The 19,890-nt window shown below is 51.9% G+C and overlaps 1 protein-coding gene across 5 annotated transcripts in view; it reads left to right on the top strand.

The window, feature by feature from the left end:
* The window catches only part of NECTIN1 (nectin cell adhesion molecule 1), a 112,536-nt gene that overhangs the window by 54,296 nt on the left and 38,350 nt on the right, over window positions 1-19,890 (top strand). For 4 of the 5 annotated variants that reach the window (XR_008453395.1, XM_054086877.1, XM_054086878.1 and 1 more), the window contains exons 4-5: window positions 342-459; window positions 4,388-4,539. Coding sequence is in view for 4 of the 5 variants with exons in the window: in XM_054086877.1 (XP_053942852.1) it covers window positions 342-459; window positions 4,388-4,539 (270 nt within the window). In the remaining variant the exon portion in view is untranslated. Of the gene's footprint in view, window positions 1-341; window positions 460-4,387; window positions 4,540-13,723; window positions 15,647-19,890 lie in introns of those variants that run through there. The other variant, XM_009569889.2, reaches the window with a different exon arrangement.

Raw genomic sequence — 19,890 nt, 5'->3', positions numbered from 1 at the left:
AAAGTCTGACAAAAGGGAAGATGGTCTGGTGGAGGGGCTGAAGTGGGAAGCTGCTCTCTTTTTCTGGAGAGTGAAAACTGAAGTGATCCCTTGGAATAATCATATGCTTTCTCTTTGTCACACCTTCTTACCCTGTGCCTCTGCCACGTCCTTTTGTTCTTCCTCTTCATTCACCCTCTCTCACATTCCTTGTCCCATCATCTTTTCTACCTTGCAATGTCTCTCATTCTCCCGTCCCTGCCCCCTCATCTCTTCCTGTTTCATTGTCTCCCCCTTGCTTTTCCATAACTCTTTCCTCTCCTTTTCCATCCTGCTTTTCTATCCTTTTCGTCCCCTTGCAGATGAGCCAGAAGTCACCATTGAAGGCTTTGACGGCAACTGGTTTCTCAACCGCAAGGATGTGAAGCTGATATGCAAATCTGATGCCAACCCCCCAGCTCACACCTATGAATGGAAGCTGTAAGTGCGTGCGGTGCTTCTGCTTTCAGCAGCACATACGATCTTCAAACAGGGCCAAGGAGCTTCTGTAGAAACCTCAGGCACCCTCTGGTCAGTTAGGGCCCGGTGCCGCACCTGTCGGTGTTGTCACTCCAAGGTGCGTTTGAGGAGAGTTGGACACTTGTAGTTGCGAGAGCTGTGCTCCTACTCAATGCTCAGGGCCACGGCCACCTCGCCTTGCGGTGGACAGAGGTTATGCCCCATCTTTCAGCTCAGACTCAGGAGGGAAGGGCAGCGAGTAAGGATCATACACACTCCCTCGCCGCTGGGCTGGAGCTTGCTGCTGGTTCCGTGCAGCCTCAATGCCCAGAGTAACTTCCCATTCTCACTGGAATAATATTCTGCCCTGGTGGCGTGAAGTAGCTGAGATATGACAAGGTATATAAGTTGCTCAGCACCACTAAGAGCTTCAGTAGCAGAGCTTGGAAAAGAATCCGGGATTTCCCTTCCATAAGAGGGCACAAACAGCACAAAATTCATCTGTGTGTGAAAAATTCTTTCCATGGAATCAGCCCCAGCTGTAAGCAAGAGTTCCCCTTCAGAGTACTCGTCCCTACTTGTCCCTGCATGACTGACATTAAACAGAGACAATTCCTTGTCCTCCAGGGTTTCAGCTTTTGGCTGAACACACTAAAAGGACTGAATAGTGAGCAAGGGGTGGCTGGGGAGTCAGATGGGAATTGATGCAACCTGAGGTGGTTGTCTCTCCCTCTCTTCCTTTTCTAGAAGCACTCATGTAGCTTTAAAAAAGAAAGATCAAATGGATCCTTTCTTCTTTTCAGCTGGCATTTGTCATCAGGAAAGAGGCTCTCCAAATGGCTTTGCAAGGCGCTAGGCATATTCTCTCTCATTTCACTTCCCAGATCAAACTGTTCACGGTGGAAGTCTGAAGAGGGTTGTTTTTTCTTGCCTTTTTTGAAGTTCTCATCCCCACCTCTCTCCCTGTATTGGTTCTGCTGGTTTGACTTAAACTGTGAGCAGGCACTCTGGGTTCCTCTCAACATTGCCATCAGCAAAGATGTCCCTTGTGGTACCCAAGGCAGAAGAAATGCCCATTTAGGCTCTCTCTATGGAGCAGGGCTGGCGAATTGAGCTGAATCAAGCCTTGTGAGGTGGAGGCCGAGTGCTTGCTGAGCTCCTGGGCATCAGGCTGTCCATGGCAGGAGCCCTGCCGCTGTGTTTACACAGCCAGCAGCACCAGCAGCCCCCGCTCTTGGTTGGGACAATCTACTCCTGATGTGACAGCGATGCTGAAGGCAGCCCGAACGCTGAAGCACGAGGTGACCAGGTGCCAAACATCTCAGCCGGGTGATGTTTCCGTAGCCCAGGGCAGGAAAGAGGGTTGGTTACCAACCAGGCTCAGACGCAGCAGGGGATGCAGGTGTCAGGGCTGAGCGTGGCGCTGCATGGCTGAGTCTGGATACGAGGTGTCATTTGCACACCTGGTTTACACACTGCGCTGGTAATAAATTCAGCTCTGGCAGAAACCATTCTTGGGAACAGCACATCTTTGAGCCCGGCACGGAGTTGGTTGCTGTGGGCTTCTGTGAGTGATGATTTTTATTTTTCTTTTTTTAAACTCTGGAAAGAGTTGTTTTCCTGTGGATTCGCTGCGAGCCGCGTGTGTGTCCATTTGTCTATCTTTAGCCTGCAAGTGTTTCTTGACTTACAGCTCAGAGGGTGGGAGCATCAATACTTTGCTTTGAGAAGGAACTGTGGGGAGAAAAATGGAAAGAGAGAAAAAGCATGGAATTAAAGAGGACGGGTTTCTGAGCCTGGGAGTGCTTCAGTCTGGTTCCCCGGACATCTTTTTGCACACTCGGTTGGTCAAGTAGGACTGATTTATAGAATTATAGACCTGGGAGAGGATGGAAAGGATGAATGGAGTGCATCTGAAGGTAAGGAGCATGGTGGTGGAAGAGGAAAATGGAGAGAGAACAAGTGAGACTGGGGGAAATAGAGGTGGAAAGGAGGAGGAGGAGGAGGAGGAGGAAACAGCTGGGGCACAGAGTTGCCCTCTGGCTCTTTCAGCCCAGGCTCCTGCTTTCCCATTCTTGGCACCTGTGAGCAGGGCCCTGCGAGGAAGAGACAACCCAAGCAGATGGGATGAAAACCTGCTAAATAACTGCACTGCAGCCAACCACCTAGGCACGCGGGTGTGTAAGGAGGTAAGGAATGGGAATAAGACCCTTCCTTCCCACAGCGCCACTTTGGTGATATCGAACTGATTCCTCATTTCTTTGGCTGGGCAGGTGGAGAAATAGCCACCAGTGTCTTTAGATTTTCCGTGTGCTCATATGTGCTGCTTTCCCTTCCTGCGGGTCAGGAAGCAATTACTGCTGATGATGTTTTGCTCCTGCCTGGAATGTAAAAACCAGCCGTGCTTTCGTCTCCTGTTCATTGGATGGTGATGAGCAACAGCCAGGGGAGCTGTAAGAGGAAGCAATAGCCCTTTTTAGCTTCCCAGACCACAGTTTTTAGGTGCGACCTTGTCTTTGTAGATTCAGGGCCCTAATTCACCCGCAGGCAGAGGACCAGCCTTAGAATATCCTGGTCTTCTGTCAGCTTTGGGATCATTGGCTTGATGTAGTTGGGAAAGACTCATGTGTTTGCTATACTTGTGTGTCTGTAGACATGCGAACTCTGTACATGTGCATCTAGGCACTTCTTTACAAACCTAATTACAACCCCATTATTCCCTTTGTTTCTTACAAATTGCTGACAATATGTGTGCATTTTTGTTGGGAGGAGGGGAAAGAATTACTTGAGTAATTTTTAATTGCCTAAGAGAAGTAATTACTTTACTTTGCTTCAATAATTAAGAATAACCAGGCCATGTGTGTCTTTTCCTACACAGGGTTTTTTTTTCATTATTTAATTGCCTTTGTTCATTTATTCTGTGTATCTCTTGACTTAGTTTTGCATTATTCCAGTTTCACACTTATCTGGCTGTTCTGACACGGGCAGGTCATAGATGGCAGGGCTCTAAATCAGCTCCACCTTCCTCCCGCCTGAGTTGCAATTAAGGCTGGCTGATCAAGTGGGTGTCCCATTGCTGTATTTTCCAGCAAATGGAAAGCCAGGGGTGGAGGAAGGTTCTGTAGATGAACCCGCTGGAGGTGAAGTACCCAGAACAAAAGAGTGACCTGGCCATCTTACCCTAAGCTTGTACCTACTTGAGGATTCTTCTCCCAAGTAACAAGTGACAGGATGAGAGGAAATGGCCTCAAGTTGTACCACAGAGGTTTAGATTGGATATTAGGAAAAATGTCTTTACTGAAAGAGTGGTGAAGCCCTGGCAGAGGCTGCCCAGGGGAGTGGCGGAGTCTCCATGCCTGAAGGGGTCAAAAAATGTGTAGATGTGGTGCTTTGGGACATGGTTTAGTAGGCATGGTGGTGTTGGTCTGACGGTTGGACTAGATGATCTTTAAGGTCTTTTCCAACCTTAACATTTCTATTGTTCTGTAACTGTGCCGGAAAATGAACCATTTTAAGGCTCTGAGTCTGTTTTCTGGATACTAAAAACATAGATGGAAGGTGCCTCACATCTCATTAGTCAAATCTAAAGGGCTGCGTGTGACCCAAATATGTCCAATCTCCCTTGTAATCACAGAGATGGGGGGAAAAAAGACCCCAATTCATGTAAAGAACCTGTTTCCCATCATGCAGTGGATTTACCCTGGAGACACTCCATGGACTCTTCCCTGTAGTGCTGCTGTCTGAGGGTTTGGTTTGACGAAGTTAATGGGTATTTTCCAGCCAGCATCACCAGGTTGTGGACTTGCCCAAGGACAAGAGCAGATGCAGCATGTCAGCGTCACCTCTGCTATACTACTTGACCCCACTGAGTATCATCTCTGGTCTCAACCATGTTCTTTGTTTCCCCTAGGCCAAACGGGACTCTGCCAGGGAGCGTAGAAATCCAGAACAACACCATCTACTTTAAAGGGCCTGTCTCCTATAGTGTGGCTGGCACCTACATCTGTGAGGCCTCCAACGCCATCGGCACACGGTCGGGCTTGGTGGAAGTCAATGTCACAGGTAGGAAAACACTTGTGCTTTCAAAGACTGAAGAGGGGGAGGAGGTGGTGAGAGTGTGAGCAGTTGACAGCTACCAGTCAGTTGCATCTCCTTAATGTCCGTCTTAATTACTGATGTCTCCTTCTAGGGGTGGGGAGTTTCATGATGCAAAGGAAGCAGTGAAGTTCTTTGCTTGGCGCTGGTTTTGCATTGGTTTGGCTGGGATTTTTTTCTCCTTTCCTCTTGTTGTCTTTTCCTTTCTTACACCAAGATACATTTGTTTCCCCTTGTCTCCTGCTTTGGATTCTGAGAGATCGTTGTACATGTTAAAAGCAAAGAAATGTCAGGAAGATATCTGTTAGAAGGTCGAAGAAGGAGTAAGATGAGGATATGAGCTGCCACTGAGGCAGGAGAGCATGAGATGGATGAGTCCATTGTTCAGGATGATATCTTGTGTTTCTGATGTAGGCAATTCTCATGATTTTTCATTTGCGCTCCTTCCAAAGCTGGTCCATGCACTCGCTCACCTGGCTGCCAGAGAGTCCTGAGAGTCTGTGAGCACTTGGATAGTTTTATCTGGGCTCCAGAAAGGAATAAAATCACAGGATGCAGACAATGGGGAATGATGCTGTGTGATGTCATATGGGACAGAAGGAATTTGGTGACTTGCATATCAGTATAGGAGTGAGGATAAAACGTGGCTATGCTTATGTAGTGCCTGTAGTGTTGAAGAGAAGAAATAACATGTGGCAGTAGCGTGATTTCAGAGAGACAAGGTGAGGCAAAGCATCGCCAAAGGGGAAAAGTGGCTGTTGGTGCTTTGAGAGCAGGGAAGGGAGCTTGCCCCATTCCTGACTATGTTAATGGGTATTTTTCCGCGAGTATTGCCAGGTTCTGGACTTGCTCAAGCATGCTAGGGAGCGATTCATTTTATCAGTGGATTAATGACAGGCATTGACCAGCAGTTGTGGGTCTCACGAGAGAGATGGAAGCGCCTCTTGCAGTACTGAGTTGCCACACTGCAATGAGTTCTGGGTTCTTAGGAGAAGAGAAGGGAGTGGCTGCCTGCCAGAGCAGCTCTGCCTGCCTGGGAGGTGTGCCTGGTGGCTGGGGGGACTTGCCAGGGCTCCCTTCTGGCCCCAAAGCTGGCCAACAGCACCGCAGGGGCTCAGCGCTGCTCTCCTTTGGGTGCTCGCCCTGCACCCCAGCTTGAGACCATTCTCCTGTAGGCAGGCAGCACAGACCGTGGCACACAGCCACTTTTCCAGCTGGGGTCACAGTGGGGTGACCATGGGGTGTCAGACCTGCAGAGCTGCGGCTGTGACTGCAGCTGGGTGAACTGGAGAGCGGCCGGCTGCCTGCATCCCGCAGTTGCCACAGGCAGCGCAGGGAACCCTGAGCCGGATGAGCAATGGGACGCACTGGGAGCTCCTCGTGGGAACTAGGGGACAGGTTCCTGAGGCTGTCAGCTGGCCAGCCGAGGCAAATCTTGCTGTCCGCCTCTCTGAGCCATCCCAGCCCTGGAAGAGCTGCCTAACCTGGCACTGACGAAACAGGCTTCTCAGAGGGGCTCAGCACCAGCCCTCTCTGCAGCCGTAGTGCTGAGCAAGCGTAGAGATGTGGCCCAGGCTGCTGACCTCCAGAAATTAGCAGCAACACTGTGTTTGGCACCCTCAACACCTCAGTTCCCCTCTTCCGTAACCTGGGTAAACAAGGCTAATCTTCCTCTATCCAAATGCTTGGAGGTCAATGGATGGGATGTGCTAATTAAATGCTAATTACCAAGTATTTATTTATGATCATTATCACTGTAGCAGGCCTTTAATTCACACCTCCCGTCCTGGATCCTTGCCTGCTGAGTTCTTCCTGATATATGCTTTTCTCTGGGGGATTTTTCAATTGCCAGTGAAAGGCACCAGAAAAACAAAGCTCTTTGTGTAGGGCAGATGTGGCTCAGCATCCTGCCCAAACGCTCGAAGACAGGGGAAGGTCATGGCCAAAATCCATCCAGCTGCTGGCCATTTCACAGGAATTGCCACCAAAGGCACTGTGTTTCTGGGACAAACTGAGCAGACTCGCTTCCCATCGGTGGTAGAAAACCATCCCACGCAGTAACTAGCGTGTTAGATCACGTTCTCAGCTTGCCCAGAGCAGTGGTGGCTGCCCCATCTCTGGAGGGGTTCCAGGCCAGGTTGGATGGGGCTCGGAGCCCCTGATCCAGTGGGAGGTGTCCCTGCCCATGGCAGGAGGTGGGACTGGATGAGCTTTGAGGTCCTTTCCAACCCAAACCATTCCATGATTCGATGATTGAAGAGGGAAAAACCCTCCAAGCTCAGTCCCAAGCTGCAGAGTAGGAGGTAGGGCAGGTATTGTGGAAGACACAGAGAGGAACAGGCTTCCTTCGCTGCATCTGTTCCATTTCTCTGCAGCCTATATGTCCATTCCTTGCTGCTGTTCTGTCTCTCCAGCCTCCCCGTATCTCTGGTGGTGTCAGGATGCACATTCCTAAACACCAGATACAGCCCTCTCCATATTTCCTGCTGCCACCTGCCAGCTTTTTATGTGTCTCAGCGCCACAATAGCATCGCAACCTGGGTGAGCTGCAACAACTCCTCTAGGGCTGCATGGGCTCCTCTAGGGACAAGAGGCTGTGGGTTCCTCCTCCAGGCTTCGGTAAACGTCACCCTTCTTGGTGGCTTTTGAGGGGCAGGTAGAGCATCGTTCTCACGCTCAACCAGCACAGCGCTGGCAAGAGAACTGGAGACCGGCAGGATTACTGGGCAATGACTTAGGGTTGATGCCTGCCTGTTTGTAATCTTAATTAATTCTCAAAGCTAAGAATGGTGGGGCTGAGGTTAAATGAAAAGGAAGGGCACACCAGCAGTTCTCCTGCTAGGAAGGATTAGCACCTAGCCCATTAGGCCAGCCCTCCACTGCATAAAAAACCTTGCTTTTAATAATTCATGGGATCTGAATATGTTTATCCACCTCTCCCTAAGGACCGATTAGGCCAGTGCTAGGAAGGGCTCAGCCGTCCTCGCTCAGCTATTACAGGTACATTTGTTTGGGTCTTGCAGGCAATTTAGGGATTGTCAGTGGACCACGAAACCTCTTTCAAGAGCTGCATGCAATAAATGGAGTTCAATCTAGTGAGCAGCCAGCCTTGGGAGGAAAAAAACCAGAAGGCTGATGCAGAGAAAACCCTGCAGCAGCTTTTTCCCCCTCCTGTCTCCCCCGGTGCAGATGTCCCCCCTCCTGCCACCCGGCATCCTTCCTCCCAGCCCCGGAGAGGAGGAGCGCAGGGCTGGTTCAGCCCCATCGTGGGGAGGGCGATTTGTTCAGAGGGAGAAGGCTGAATGCTTCTATTAGAGTTATAGCACATTAAAGAGATTGATAAGTGGAAATTTAATATTTTATTCCAGCAATCTGTTCCTGTAATAGCTTCTCCTGCCTTGCAGGACCTTTGTCAGTCGCAGCCGAGCCATGTAGTGTGACATGTAACTATTTATTACAGGCGGTTGGGTGACATAATAAAAGGTTGAGGTTATAGACCGCATGCGTGTCCCTACGTGCTCGCACACAGGTGTGGTGGTCCTGCATGGAGAGCTCATCGTGTACACACACACATCTGTGTGTATGGACGATCTGGAGAAGTGGGCCCGTGCGAACCTTGTAAGCTTCAACCAAGTCAAGGGCAAGGTCCTACACCTGGGTCAGGGCAATCCTTGGGAGGTGTCCCTGCCCATGGCAGGGGGAGGAACTGGATGGGCTTTGAGGTCCCTTCCAACCCAAACCGTTCTAGGATTCCTTCTAGGCTGTGCCTGCCGCACCGGTGAGTGCTTGCAGCTGCTTCAGGTGGGAGGATCAGCGGTGAAGAGGAGCAAGCCTGGAGGGTCTGTCTGATTGCTAATCTTCCGTATGGTGGGGAGCAGTGTCTGCTGCGTCCTATCTGGTGGCATCTGTGCCAACAGCCCCTGCGGGAGTAGTGCTTGATTGACAAGCGATAGGTGACCTGACAGAGAGATTAAAACCTAAGAAACGTTTGGCATCTGGCCTAAAAGCTGTCACACTCTGAAATGCCAGTGGCAGCTGCTGAACTTCTGGATTAGTTGCCAGTTGTTTTTTTCCAGCCCCACCGCTTCCTCTCCATCCAGCTCTGCTCTACAAGAGGAGAGCAGAAATCCCAGGTAAGGAGAGGAAAGGCAGGATGGCTTGAAGCTGATGATGGGAATGCATGGGTGCAAGGGCTGTGGTGAAGGAGGAAGGACAGCAGTGCTGTCCAGGCTGAAGCGGGTCCAGAAGTATCTCCCTATCTTCACTTATGTACACATCTGTAACACAGCGGGTCAAAGTCCTGGGACAATTTTCATGGAAAGCTTGCTATCAGCAATCTGTCACTTCACAAAAGCCGCATAGTCACCACTGTATTTGCTGAGGCCATATGGGAACTGGGAAATTCCAGGAACCCGTTGGAATTAAAGTTTCTGCTCTTCCCTGGAGTTCCTGCTCACCCTGGCTAGACCCAGCCCAACATCCTCCTGCTTCCCATTGCAGTGGGAGTTTGATGCTGCAAGGCAGAAGGAAATCCAGAGCGTTCCTCTGGCAGAGCTTCATGCAGGGAGCAGCGTGAGCTGACACATATCCAGCAGGTCATTCCTGAAGGAGTTTGATGTTTTCCTCAATGCCCATGGCTATCGTGAGAATCTCGGCTGGTGCTGGGTTTTGCCTTGGCCCCTGTGATTGAAGGGAAAAGGATGGAGATGTGACTTCAAGAAAAAATGTCTGCAGGAAGGAGTATCTTTAAAATGTCTAAGCAGCGTGATGAGTAGAAGAGGCTTTTGAAAGCTGGTTTCCTGTGGATCTGCATATCATAGAAGAATTGCTTCGTGTCTAAAAGTGTACTTTTTCTGATCTGGGCTCTTCCTTGCCCTTGGGAGCAGCCTCTTGTCCTGGTGGTTTCTCTTATGTCTAATGAGGTTTCGCTCCCACCTCTGCCGGAGATCCCATTCCAGCTCTTTCCAAGAGCTTTATGGTAGGCATAGTTTGAGGTCATCTTCTTCTGACGGATAGCACTGAAATTGGCCAGCAGGTTCAAAAAAGCATCAGATAAGGGACTGATGGGCAGGCAGGATGATTTGCATCTCTCTCATTTTTGTTGGAAACCAGTCATTAAAAGAAAGACGTAGGTTTTTAAATGTATATTTTTGAAGTCACCCGTGTGATGGGGACGGGCTGGTTTGTCTTGGCAGTGGCAGCACTGGGTGCTGCAGGGAGAAGGCAGGGAGATGCTCAGAGGGATCAAAGAGAACCTGTGGGCTCGGCCAGGTGCCAGAGCAAAGCCCAGGGTGACCATCCGTCTCCCTGCGCTCCCAGCTGCTGCCCCTGAGGTCCGGCTCCTGGCACGGGGACAGGAAGCCAGGCTGAACGCAACAGCTGGCAGAGCCGGGCAGCGGGCAGATAGTGTTGCTGCTCTAATTCCTATTCATCCAGCACTCCCTGGTTTTATGAGGGCTGGGGGGGGGTGTAGCAGGAGAGAGGGAGGCTTTTTATGCTGGCACTAAAGCCTAGCTTGTTCCCCCTCCCTCTGCTCCGCTGTCTCCTGTTTCTCCAGTCCGCTTTTCACAGCAGCTTTAATTCTCTCCAGACTCTTCCTAATGGATTTCTCACATGGGGCCCCCAGCACTCTCAGGCATCGCACCAGTTTCCAGAAATTTCACGCACCTCTCAAACACAAAAAGGGGATCCTTTTCCCACACTTCGCCCTCTCTCCCCAGCCTGCACTTCTCCTCTCTTTTGCACCCCAGACACGAAATCCCCTGGGCAGAGGGGTAAATCCTGCTTTGTGGGGCTGACAGCAGTGGATGCGTGTGGAGTGACACCCGCCGAGAGCTGAACCTGTTGGGAGTCATGAATTAACCTGAACGCAGGGGCACTGCGGCTGCAGACGTGCCAGGACCTGTGCCAGGGTCTGGGGCAGGTCTGGAGGAAGCCGACAGCAAAGGGAACCCGTGCTGCTCCTTGCTCTCTGCCTGGCCTTGCGAAGGGGAAAGGCAGAGGCACACCAGGGCAGAAGCCCAGGCTGGGGACCCCAGCCCAGAGGCCACGGTGAGGGGCACTGTTACTGCCCCCACTCCTCGCTGCGGAGCTGGCAGTGGTCTGTGCCGCCATCCAGTGGCAGTGTCGGGCTTGTGCCCTTCTCTGCTGCTAAGCAGCCTGTCCCCCTTCTACTTGAGTCACTCACCCCTGCTTTTCCACGTTTTCCCCCACCCGGGGCTTAGCCACCTTCCCTTGCAGCATCCCCAGAGCCATTCGCTTTTCCAGGCTCCAGGGAACGCCCTGTGTGGACAAGGAGGGAGAAAACTATGTGGGTAAGGAGGGGATTATTTTGGCTGCTGACTTGCGATCTTCCCATCTTTCTTCTCCCTCTTCCCTTCTTTCTTGCACCTCCCTTCCCACCTCTCTTCTCCCTCTTCCCTTCTTTCTTCCCCATCCTTTCCCATCTCTATTCTCCCTTTCTTTCCCATCTGTCTTCTCCCTTTCTTCACCATCTTTCTTCCCCCCTCTTTCCCCTCCCTTCCAATTGCTTTTCTCCTTTCCTTCCCATCTCTCTTCTCCCCTTCTTCCCATCTTTCTTCTCCCTCTCTTCTCTCTTTTCTCCTCCCTTTCTTCCCTCTGTTTTGTTTTCTCTGGCATGGGAACTGGGCCACTGTGAGGAGGACGGGGATGGGATCTGAGCAGAAAATAGTCCCTTCCTTGAGCAACGTGTGAAATCCAACACAGCAGCGTTAGTTTTCGTGTCCACGGCGTTGGCAGTGCCAGGGGGGTGGCGCGTAGGTGGGTGCTATCGCAGGGGTGGGCAGCACGAAGGGCAGGAAAAAGAGAAATAGATACGAGAAAGGTAGAAAAACATCCCCCCTTTCACTTCGTGCATCCAACCTGGGCTGTTAATGAGGCTTTTAATAGAAAAGTGGGCCAAGCTCTTCTTGAAATCGTGCACAGACTACCCCTCGCAGTTTTGCCTGCGGGAAAGGTGGGAAGGGGCTATTGGTCAGGGAGGGCAGGGACGGGACGAGGGACAACAGTTTTCAGCTGAAAAAGGGGAGATTGAGATGAGATCTTAGGGAGAAATGTTTTGCTGTTCAGGTGGGGAGGCCCTGGCCCAGGGTGCCCAGAGCAGTGGTGGCTGCCCCATCCCTGGAGGGGTTCCAGGCCAGGTTGGATGGGACTTGGAGCCCCTGATCCAGTTGGAAGTGTCCCTGCAAGCTGAGCGACTACCGAGGAATGGACATGACGTTTCATGCTGTCTCTACGGAGAGGTTTTGCTTTAACCAGCTGTCTGTGACAAGCCTTCTCTTGATGAAATGTGGTTTTGGCTTTCCAGAACCCATAGAGCTCCTTATGCCGAAATACGTGCCCTTGCTCCTGCTCTGAAGGCTGTCGTTGGAAGGAGATGCTGGCTGCTGCCCGCACAGCCTCCTGCTCCTCATCCCGGCGGGAGCCGGGAGCCCCTTCTGCCCAGTGAGCTGCTCTGTGTGTGGTTTCGGGCTTGTGAGAGGCTTTGCTCAAGGCAAGGCAGCGCTGCAGAGGCCAAGATGCTGTTGTTGGGATGATGTCTTAGGAAAGGCAGGAATGAAACAGCTCTTGGGCAGAAGCGAACCGTTTATGCCATGAGGATCAGGCCAGCAATTGCTTGAATTCTGTACCCTTGTCCAAATTCTGCAGCTGTTTCAGGAATTGCCTCTACAAGGGGGAAGCTCTTTTCTCCCCTCTTCCTTAGCAGCTGGGCTAAGCTGGGCTGTGGGGAAGCCCACTCCCTGCTCAGCTCCTGCTTTTTCAGGCTTTCCTGCCTGCCCTGATGCAGGATGGTGGCTGCCAGCAGCAGCCAGTCCCGCAGGCATGTGAAGGGAGGACAGGAATCATGCTGCCTCCTATCCCTTTGGAATTTGCTGCCTTTGAGCCCCTCCCTTGCCGTCGCCCCATCCTGGCTGCTCTCCTGGGAGGCTGTGCCGAGGCTGCTAGAGGTCTGCACCTCTCCTTGGCTGCCAGGGTTAAAAAAATAAGGGCCAGGAGGGTCCAGAGCAGCAGTAACAGCTTGTGGCTATGAGCAGGGCTGGCAGACGGGTGGATAAAGCAGTGCGAGGGGTCTGAGCAGGGTGTGCAAGAGCAGGGCTGCCAGGGAGCATTAACCGGGCGCCTGCTGTCTAAATGCAGAGGCAGGTGAGGGACTGAGACAGCCGAGTGGTGCTTAATGCCTCATGGACACAGACACTCAACAGGCAGTTCGTGAAAGCCAAGTTTGGCCACGGGCTCTGACTGTGCCCAGGGAGTGGTAGGAAGGTTGATTGAAGTCCTGGATCAAACTTGATCTGTGCTGAAGTGTAGATGTTGAACTGCATGAAAGAGGAGAGAGCTTCTTTCTCATCTCCTTTCTTTTCCCCCTTTGAGTTATTTATTTTTTTAAATAGGTCAGGGTAGGAACAAGATTAGCACGAGTAGTGGCGCAGCGCTGGCCGGGGGGGTGGTGGCGGAAGACAAAGAACTGCGGGAGGTGTGCGTGTTCTTGTCCTGCAGAAGTGGGTTCAGGAGCCAGCCGTGACCCTGAGCAGCACAGCTCACGTCTGGGGTAGGTTGGAGGGTGGATCACGAGGTGCTGCTGCCTTCTGGCCCAGCCCAGCGTGGCTGGGGTCAGGCTGGCTGGGGTACGGAGGACGGGGGTGCAAAGCTGGCAGGTCCAGCGTGGCATCCATAGGAGCAGTCGTGGCAGTTCGGTGCCCACCGTTGGATGGGGTTTGGGTTTTGCTCTCTGGGGCTGTCGGTATGCTCTGGGAAACTGGACCTGAAATGTCACCTGATAAAACGGAAGGCATCTGGACTTGAGGCACTGGGCTTGTGGGATCTGAGCCCATCTGGAGAAACTGGGTGGGGTAGGGAGGAAAACACTGCTTCCAGCCTGCTGGGCTCCTGCATGAGGCTTGGCGAGCTTGGCATGGCACGCTGCGTTCCCCTTGCTGAGGCAGAGCTCCTGTGCGCTGACCCCTGTGAGGATGCACCCTTTTCCCCTTTCCCTCGTTTTTCCCTTCCCTGTTCCTTACCCTCATCTTCCCACCCTCCCACCCCCCAAAACTGGCAATGAAAGCATGGAGGGAGGGTGCGTTTCCGCATGGTTTGACACTGTTCCCCCTTCCATCTGTCTTTTCCTACCCAGAATTTCCCTACACCCCGTCTCCAATCGATGATCGCAAATCCATGGTGCAGCCGAACATCCCCACACCGGTGATTGGGGGCATAGTGGGAGGAGTCTCGCTGGTCCTGGTGGTGGCCGTGGTGCTCTTTGTGGTACTCCGGCGCCGGCGTCACACCTTCAAGGGTGACTACAGCACAAAGAAGCACGTGTACGGCAATGGCTACAGCAAGGCTGGCATCCCGCAGCATCACCCCCCCATGGCCCAAAACCTCCAGTACCCCGACGACTCGGATGATGAGAAGAAGCCGGGCCCGTTGGGTGGCAGCACCTACGAAGATGAGGATGAGGATGCGGGAGGCGAGCGCAAGCTGGGTGGCCCCAACAAATACGAGGAGGATGCTAAGCGGCCTTACTTCACGGTAGACGAAGGGGAGGCGCACCCCGAACCTTACGACGAAAGGACACTCGGCTTCCAGTATGACCCTGAGCAGCTCGACATAGCAGAGAACATGGTCTCACAGAACGACGGATCTTTTATTTCCAAAAAGGAGTGGTACGTGTAGTTCGGCACCCCATCGCTACACCCACATACACACACATCCCGCGTACACACAAGTGATGCCCTCCCGCTCCCCTGCATCGCTGCCGAGCGGAGCCGAGCGGAGCCGAGCGTGCCGCGGCCGCTTGCACTCACACTTGCACGCACGCTCACCCCACCCCGCACACGCACGCACGCCCCGAGCCCGCGCGGCAGAGACTTTGGATGCATCCTGCGGGCTGGGGCGAGCGGGGAGGGAGGGCGGCTTTGCTTACAGATCATTTTGGGGGGCGTGCGGGGGGCGGGAGGTTGGGTAATTATTTTCTCGGTTTTGGTTTTGCTTTTTAATTTCTCTTGACGACTTTCGTCCCCTTCTGTGGTGTTTGTATTGGTCGGTGGCTTAGGTGTTACTATTTGCTTTAACGACTGTTGCCCAGCCTGTATATTACACTCTGTTTGTGTCTTCATGTCTCAGAGTGCCCTTCGGCCCCACTTCCCTCCTCGAGGTTCCTCCTCCCACTTTCGCACCCCTGAAACACTGGAATTTGTTTGTATGTTGTCTTCTTCGTTTATTTTTAACCTTGGGAGGGTGTCAAGTGGGCTCTGTCTGTAGGGCGGAGGCCGGGAAAGCTTATGGCCATGGAACCATAGGTGCCATTATCAGGTGAACTGATTTTTCTTTCCAGTGGGTCTGGGTAGCTTTCCCATCACCCGCTGCGCACTCGGGATGATCCACTCCCGGTTTTTCATGACTCAATAAAAGGAAAATGAGGAGAAAGGAGGGAGAAAAACCCTAGAACAAACCCCAGGTGCACTGGCTGATAGCAGGGCAGGGAAACAGAGCTGCCATTTCCCTCCTGCAATTTGTTTTTTCCTGGCTTTTCATTTTCTGTCTTTGTTGGAGTGTTCTTTCAAAAGAAAGAAAAGGAGTATTTATTGCTGACATTTTTTCCCCTGCGATGGCTCCGAGAAATGCTGGCTCTTTCTGTTCTCGTTGCTGTTGTTGCTCTACCAGCCGCAGAGCAGTTTGGTGGCACCAGGCTTGTGCGCAGCATCTCGTGCGCTCGCCTCGCTGCTGTTGCCCAGGGAAGGGGACCAACCGATACCACTTTGCTTCTCCCATAAACTCACTGCCTTCAGCCCTGGTCTGCAGCCCCTCCCAGGGCACCATCCCGTGTCTTTGAGTGCAGGATCAGGCCCTGAAGTTTTCTTATACCACTAAAACTTAATTGTCATGTGTTTACACTTTTATTTTTGGCGGGGGTTGGAGCACGGGGGCACTTCTCTAAGCCTCCTAGCAACAACCCCGGCCCTTTAGATGAATTGCTTAGTCTGCATTGATTGCCACTTTTTCAATATCACATCCCTCTCGGAGGCAGAGGCTTGGTAGACAGGGCGGGAGGGAGGGAGGGAGGGAGCCTGGGCTATTGATCTCCTCCGCCTTCCCTTGAGCCACTGCGTTGTGATGGGGAGGCTTGGATTGCTGCTGTCTCTGCTCCAGGGATAAATGGGATTCCAGCCTTCAGAGCCCTCTGTCTGACACTGACCAAATCCAAATTCGATTCACTGGGTTGGGGCTTATTTTTCTTCTTGTGGGTCGTTGTTTTGTGGTTTATTTTCGGTTTGTTTTTTTTTTTTTATTTTTTTTTTTATTTTTTAATTTGATGAATAAATAAATCTTTTGTTTGAAAAGAAATCCCCAGTTTTCTGAGCTGTATTATCATGCACATCTAAAAATAGCAGAACTAATTCTCCTCCTGCCTTACCCGCTGGGTTTTGTTCCACAGCATCCAGCGGTTATCCTCCTAGGAGAGGGCGGGTGGCGAGGCAGCCCCACGCAGAGGAGTCAAGGTCAGCTCTCTGATCCAGGCAGCTTCCAATGCTTTCCCTTTGCGTGTGGGGCTTGGTCCACACGACGTGCAGCTCAGCCTGAGCCATCCACAGTTTGTAGCTTGCTCTTCGTCCCTTCGTAGTGTAGGGGAGTGGGAAATCCAATTGTCACGCTGTAATCTCTCGGCTGTTCCTGCCAGTCCTCCAGGCTTCCTGGCTTCTGGCAGAACAGCCGCATGCCACAGGAAGGCTGCTTTGTGTCCACTTGAAGCAGGGCAGACAGAGATTCCCTCGGGATCTCTCAGCTGAACCTTAAAAAATAAGGCTGAACCTTCCCATCTCCGTCCACTGCCCCCAGGAGCCCCTGTTAGCGAGGAACCCCCGGTAAAGGATGTGGAACCTCTAACATATCCCTGATTTCTGGTAGGCGCTGGTTATTAGAGGTGGATGTAAACCTGCAGGGGGAAAGACTTCTCTCCAGTGCCTTGGGGTAACAGCATAAACAGGGCTTTAGTTCCCCAAAGTATGAATCCTGTAGCCTGGATCAGGACAGAGCAGCGTTGCTGAGCGCTGAGCTTTGGCCACAGTTTGCTCTAATGTAACCTGCACAGTTTGTGATGCAGAGAGAATTCCCAATGACATCCATCTCTCAAGTGAATAATCCTTTAGATCTCAATGTCACATCTAGGTTCTAAAAAAAAGTTGTGACAACGTCTCCAAATGAAACTCTGGGTGGTCCGTGGTCCATTGGTGGCACAGACCCTCCTCTGCAAATTTCCCCCAGCACCGAGGCATACTGTGAAGAGATGGATTTGGAAGAAAATAACCTTTTATACAATCTGCAGGATCCAGCAGCGATCCTTTCATATCCCGCATCAGTCACAGGCAGGGGCCACTGCTTCCATCTGGCAAATTCGGATTGCACTGATTCCACAGCGCTGCGTGGTCCTAACCCGCAGGCAAGTTGCGTCCTAAAGGCAAAGGTGCAAAGCCTTGCAAACAGAGCAGAAAGGCCTGGGAGAGAACAGGGCAGTAGGACTGGTCTGAGTTAAGGTATGGCTTGTAGGAAATAGGAATAAAAGGTCCTAAGAAATATGCTTTGGTAGTTATTAACCTTGAAGTGAGGGGTGTCGTGTTTAGAGATGTAGCATTCTTGACTTATTCATTGCCCATTCACACACTGTCCCCATAATTACTGAATGGAGGCTCAGAAAAACAGTGGGACTCAGAGAAAGAAAAGGAAATAGTGGAACAATATGGTATTTCCACACTAAAGCCTATATATAATTCCCTTTTTGCTCCCCAGTACCGCACCAGCACAAGTCTAGGAGACAGTTCAGCCACTTGGCTTATCAGCGTGGTTCAGAAGAGGGGTCAGATGAGTGTTTTCCATCCAGAACCTGGGCAAGCCTAGAGTGGAAGATCCCCAGGCAGTATTGCAGTGAGGGACCCTGCAAATTCGAGGTTCAGCAGTGCATTCCTCTCAGCCTTGGACCCTTCAGGATGGCTCCATTGGTGCACTTATCCCCACAGCCACAGAGAAATGCCACCTCTGTGCAGTGATTTGCTTCTTGCTGTTCCTTGCAAGGCCAGCTAATTGGCCAAGAGACTCTTGGGGTGGTAATTAGCCAAGTGATTAGCCGTTAATCCATAGCAAGGTAGAAGAAAAAGAAAGTGTGTGTGTGTGTGGAAATCAGAGACTGACATTTCATCTGAGACCTGTTTTGATCCGGTAATAGCATCACTCCCTTCTCTGGGTTAAATCGCTTTGAGGGGGGTCTTGAAGGTGATTAGATCAGGTTTTCCACCAGCAACATGAAGAAGGTGGTACCTGTATCTACTGGCATGTGCGGGTGAGCTCAGGAGAGATACCAGACTGAAGACCACGTGCATCTCGCTTCCTGGGGTTTTGCTGGGGAGTGAAGGGGCTGGAGACCTCACCAGGACCTCCCGGTGCCAGGGCTGCAAGGGAAGGCAGAGAGGCAATCTGTTCTTTTCTCAGGGGATGGTGTCGTTCGTCCCCTTGTGCCTCAGTGTCTCGCAGTGGGCCAGATTCTGGCAGGCTGGAGTCAAACTGCTGATTTGAAGTGATGAGACGCATCTCACACCCGCAGCCTTGGCCTCGCAGGCTGGGCTGGATGGGCCACCTCTGAGCGAGCCTCAGGCTGCCTCGAGTGAAAACTGCCCTGCTTCTCCACCTTCCCTTTCATCAGAGGTGCTAAGGTGGTGTAAAACCTCTCTGTGGGACCTGGGAGAAGGAAGCTGTTTGGTGACATCCCTGCTTCACAGCCAACAGCAGCGGGTGGGGACCCCCCAGGCTGCTCCTCCAGTCAGTGAAGCGCATCCCCATCCTCGCTCAGTTTGCAGCATCTGTGGGCACTGCGCTGGCCTTCTCTCTGCATAGGTGCTAGGGAGCTGCTGCTCTCCCCAAAATGCCTCAGTTTGCACTAGCCCTGCACTAATTAATACATTTGCATTAATTACACCTGAGTTGGCTTTGCCTGGGAAGCACCATCCCGCTGCGTGGGGGCTGGGTGCCGGCAAAGTGCCTCCGAGGAAGGCTCTACCTCTCTTTGAAGGGATCAGTGTCCAGATCCCTTTGCTGGGTTTTTGCCAGTGAAGAGACATCTGCAGGCAGCAGCGTGGTGCTTTTCCCTTCCCAAACCCTGATCCTGGATGGTGACTTGTGGGACCTTAAGATGAAGATGGGTGGATGGGGAAGCTGAGCAGGTAGAGGAGAGGGAGGTCAGTCTGAGCCCCGCGTCGCTCCGGGGTCTCAGCAAAGAAAACACTGTTGAATTTGGGCTGAGCCCTCAGCTTCTCCTCTCTGTGTGCTCAGGGAGCTGTACTCGAGCAGACGCACGCGTGTCACAACCCAAAACGAGCCTGTAGTTTATGTACAAAGCCACCCCAGCTGTTTTCCTGCTGGGACTTATCTCTAGGATTATTCACCCCAGTGATGTTATTTTCGCTTATTTAATTACCGGATTTTGTTCCCCCTGTTGTTAAATCATTCTCATACAGTCAAGAGAAAAAAAAAATAAAACCCTGAAGATTTCTTAGTTAAAAAAAATCAAACTAACTGGAATGGTAGCATCAAATTGATTGCACAGACAATAAAGGACAAAGGGAGCCATTCTCCTGATGTTGAGTCAAAAAAGAAACAGCTGCTCAGCAGAAATCACGGAGAGTTAGAGAGGGATTCAGAAGATTGATCTTCAAGCAGTTAGGGAAGGGGATGCAATTAGAGTGGGAGGTGTTGCTCTCCTTTGCTGGTTTTCTTTCCCATCCACATGCACACAGATGCCCCATCCCTGCAGGGGTTCCAGGCCAGGCTGGATGAGGCTTTCGGCAGCCTGATCCAGTGGGAGGTGTCTCTGCCCGTGGCAGATGAGGGTGGAACTGGATGGGCTTTAAGATCCCTTCCAATCCATATCTTTTTATCATTCTACAGTTTGGGGAGTTTCAGGCGGTGGTCATGCCCGAAGAGTGGAGGGGGAGCGCTCGGTGCAGCGAGGGTGGCTGTGCCACGCCTGGGGGCTGCACAAAGCTCAGAGGTGGGACTGGCGAGGGTGTCCAGGACCATTTTATTCTAAGAGGAGAAGCGGGTGAATAAACTTCACCACAAGGCTCCCCTGTTCACAACCATTCCTGCTTGAGCACCGAAATTTTCGGGTCTGTTTGCTGTTCTGAGCAGTGGGAGAGGAGGCGCTGCCAGCATCCCCTGCACTGATCCCTGTGCTTTATTCCGTGGCGTTTCCGATAGCACTTTACCCCTTTGCCTGCAGTTTTGCCCCCTCCCCTTTGTATTTCATTAACT

The sequence above is a fragment of the Cuculus canorus genome, chromosome 23, assembly GCF_017976375.1.
Source record: "Cuculus canorus isolate bCucCan1 chromosome 23, bCucCan1.pri, whole genome shotgun sequence".
Lineage (NCBI taxonomy): Eukaryota > Metazoa > Chordata > Aves > Cuculiformes > Cuculidae > Cuculus > Cuculus canorus.
This window is presented reverse-complemented; position numbering and strand designations above follow the sequence as displayed.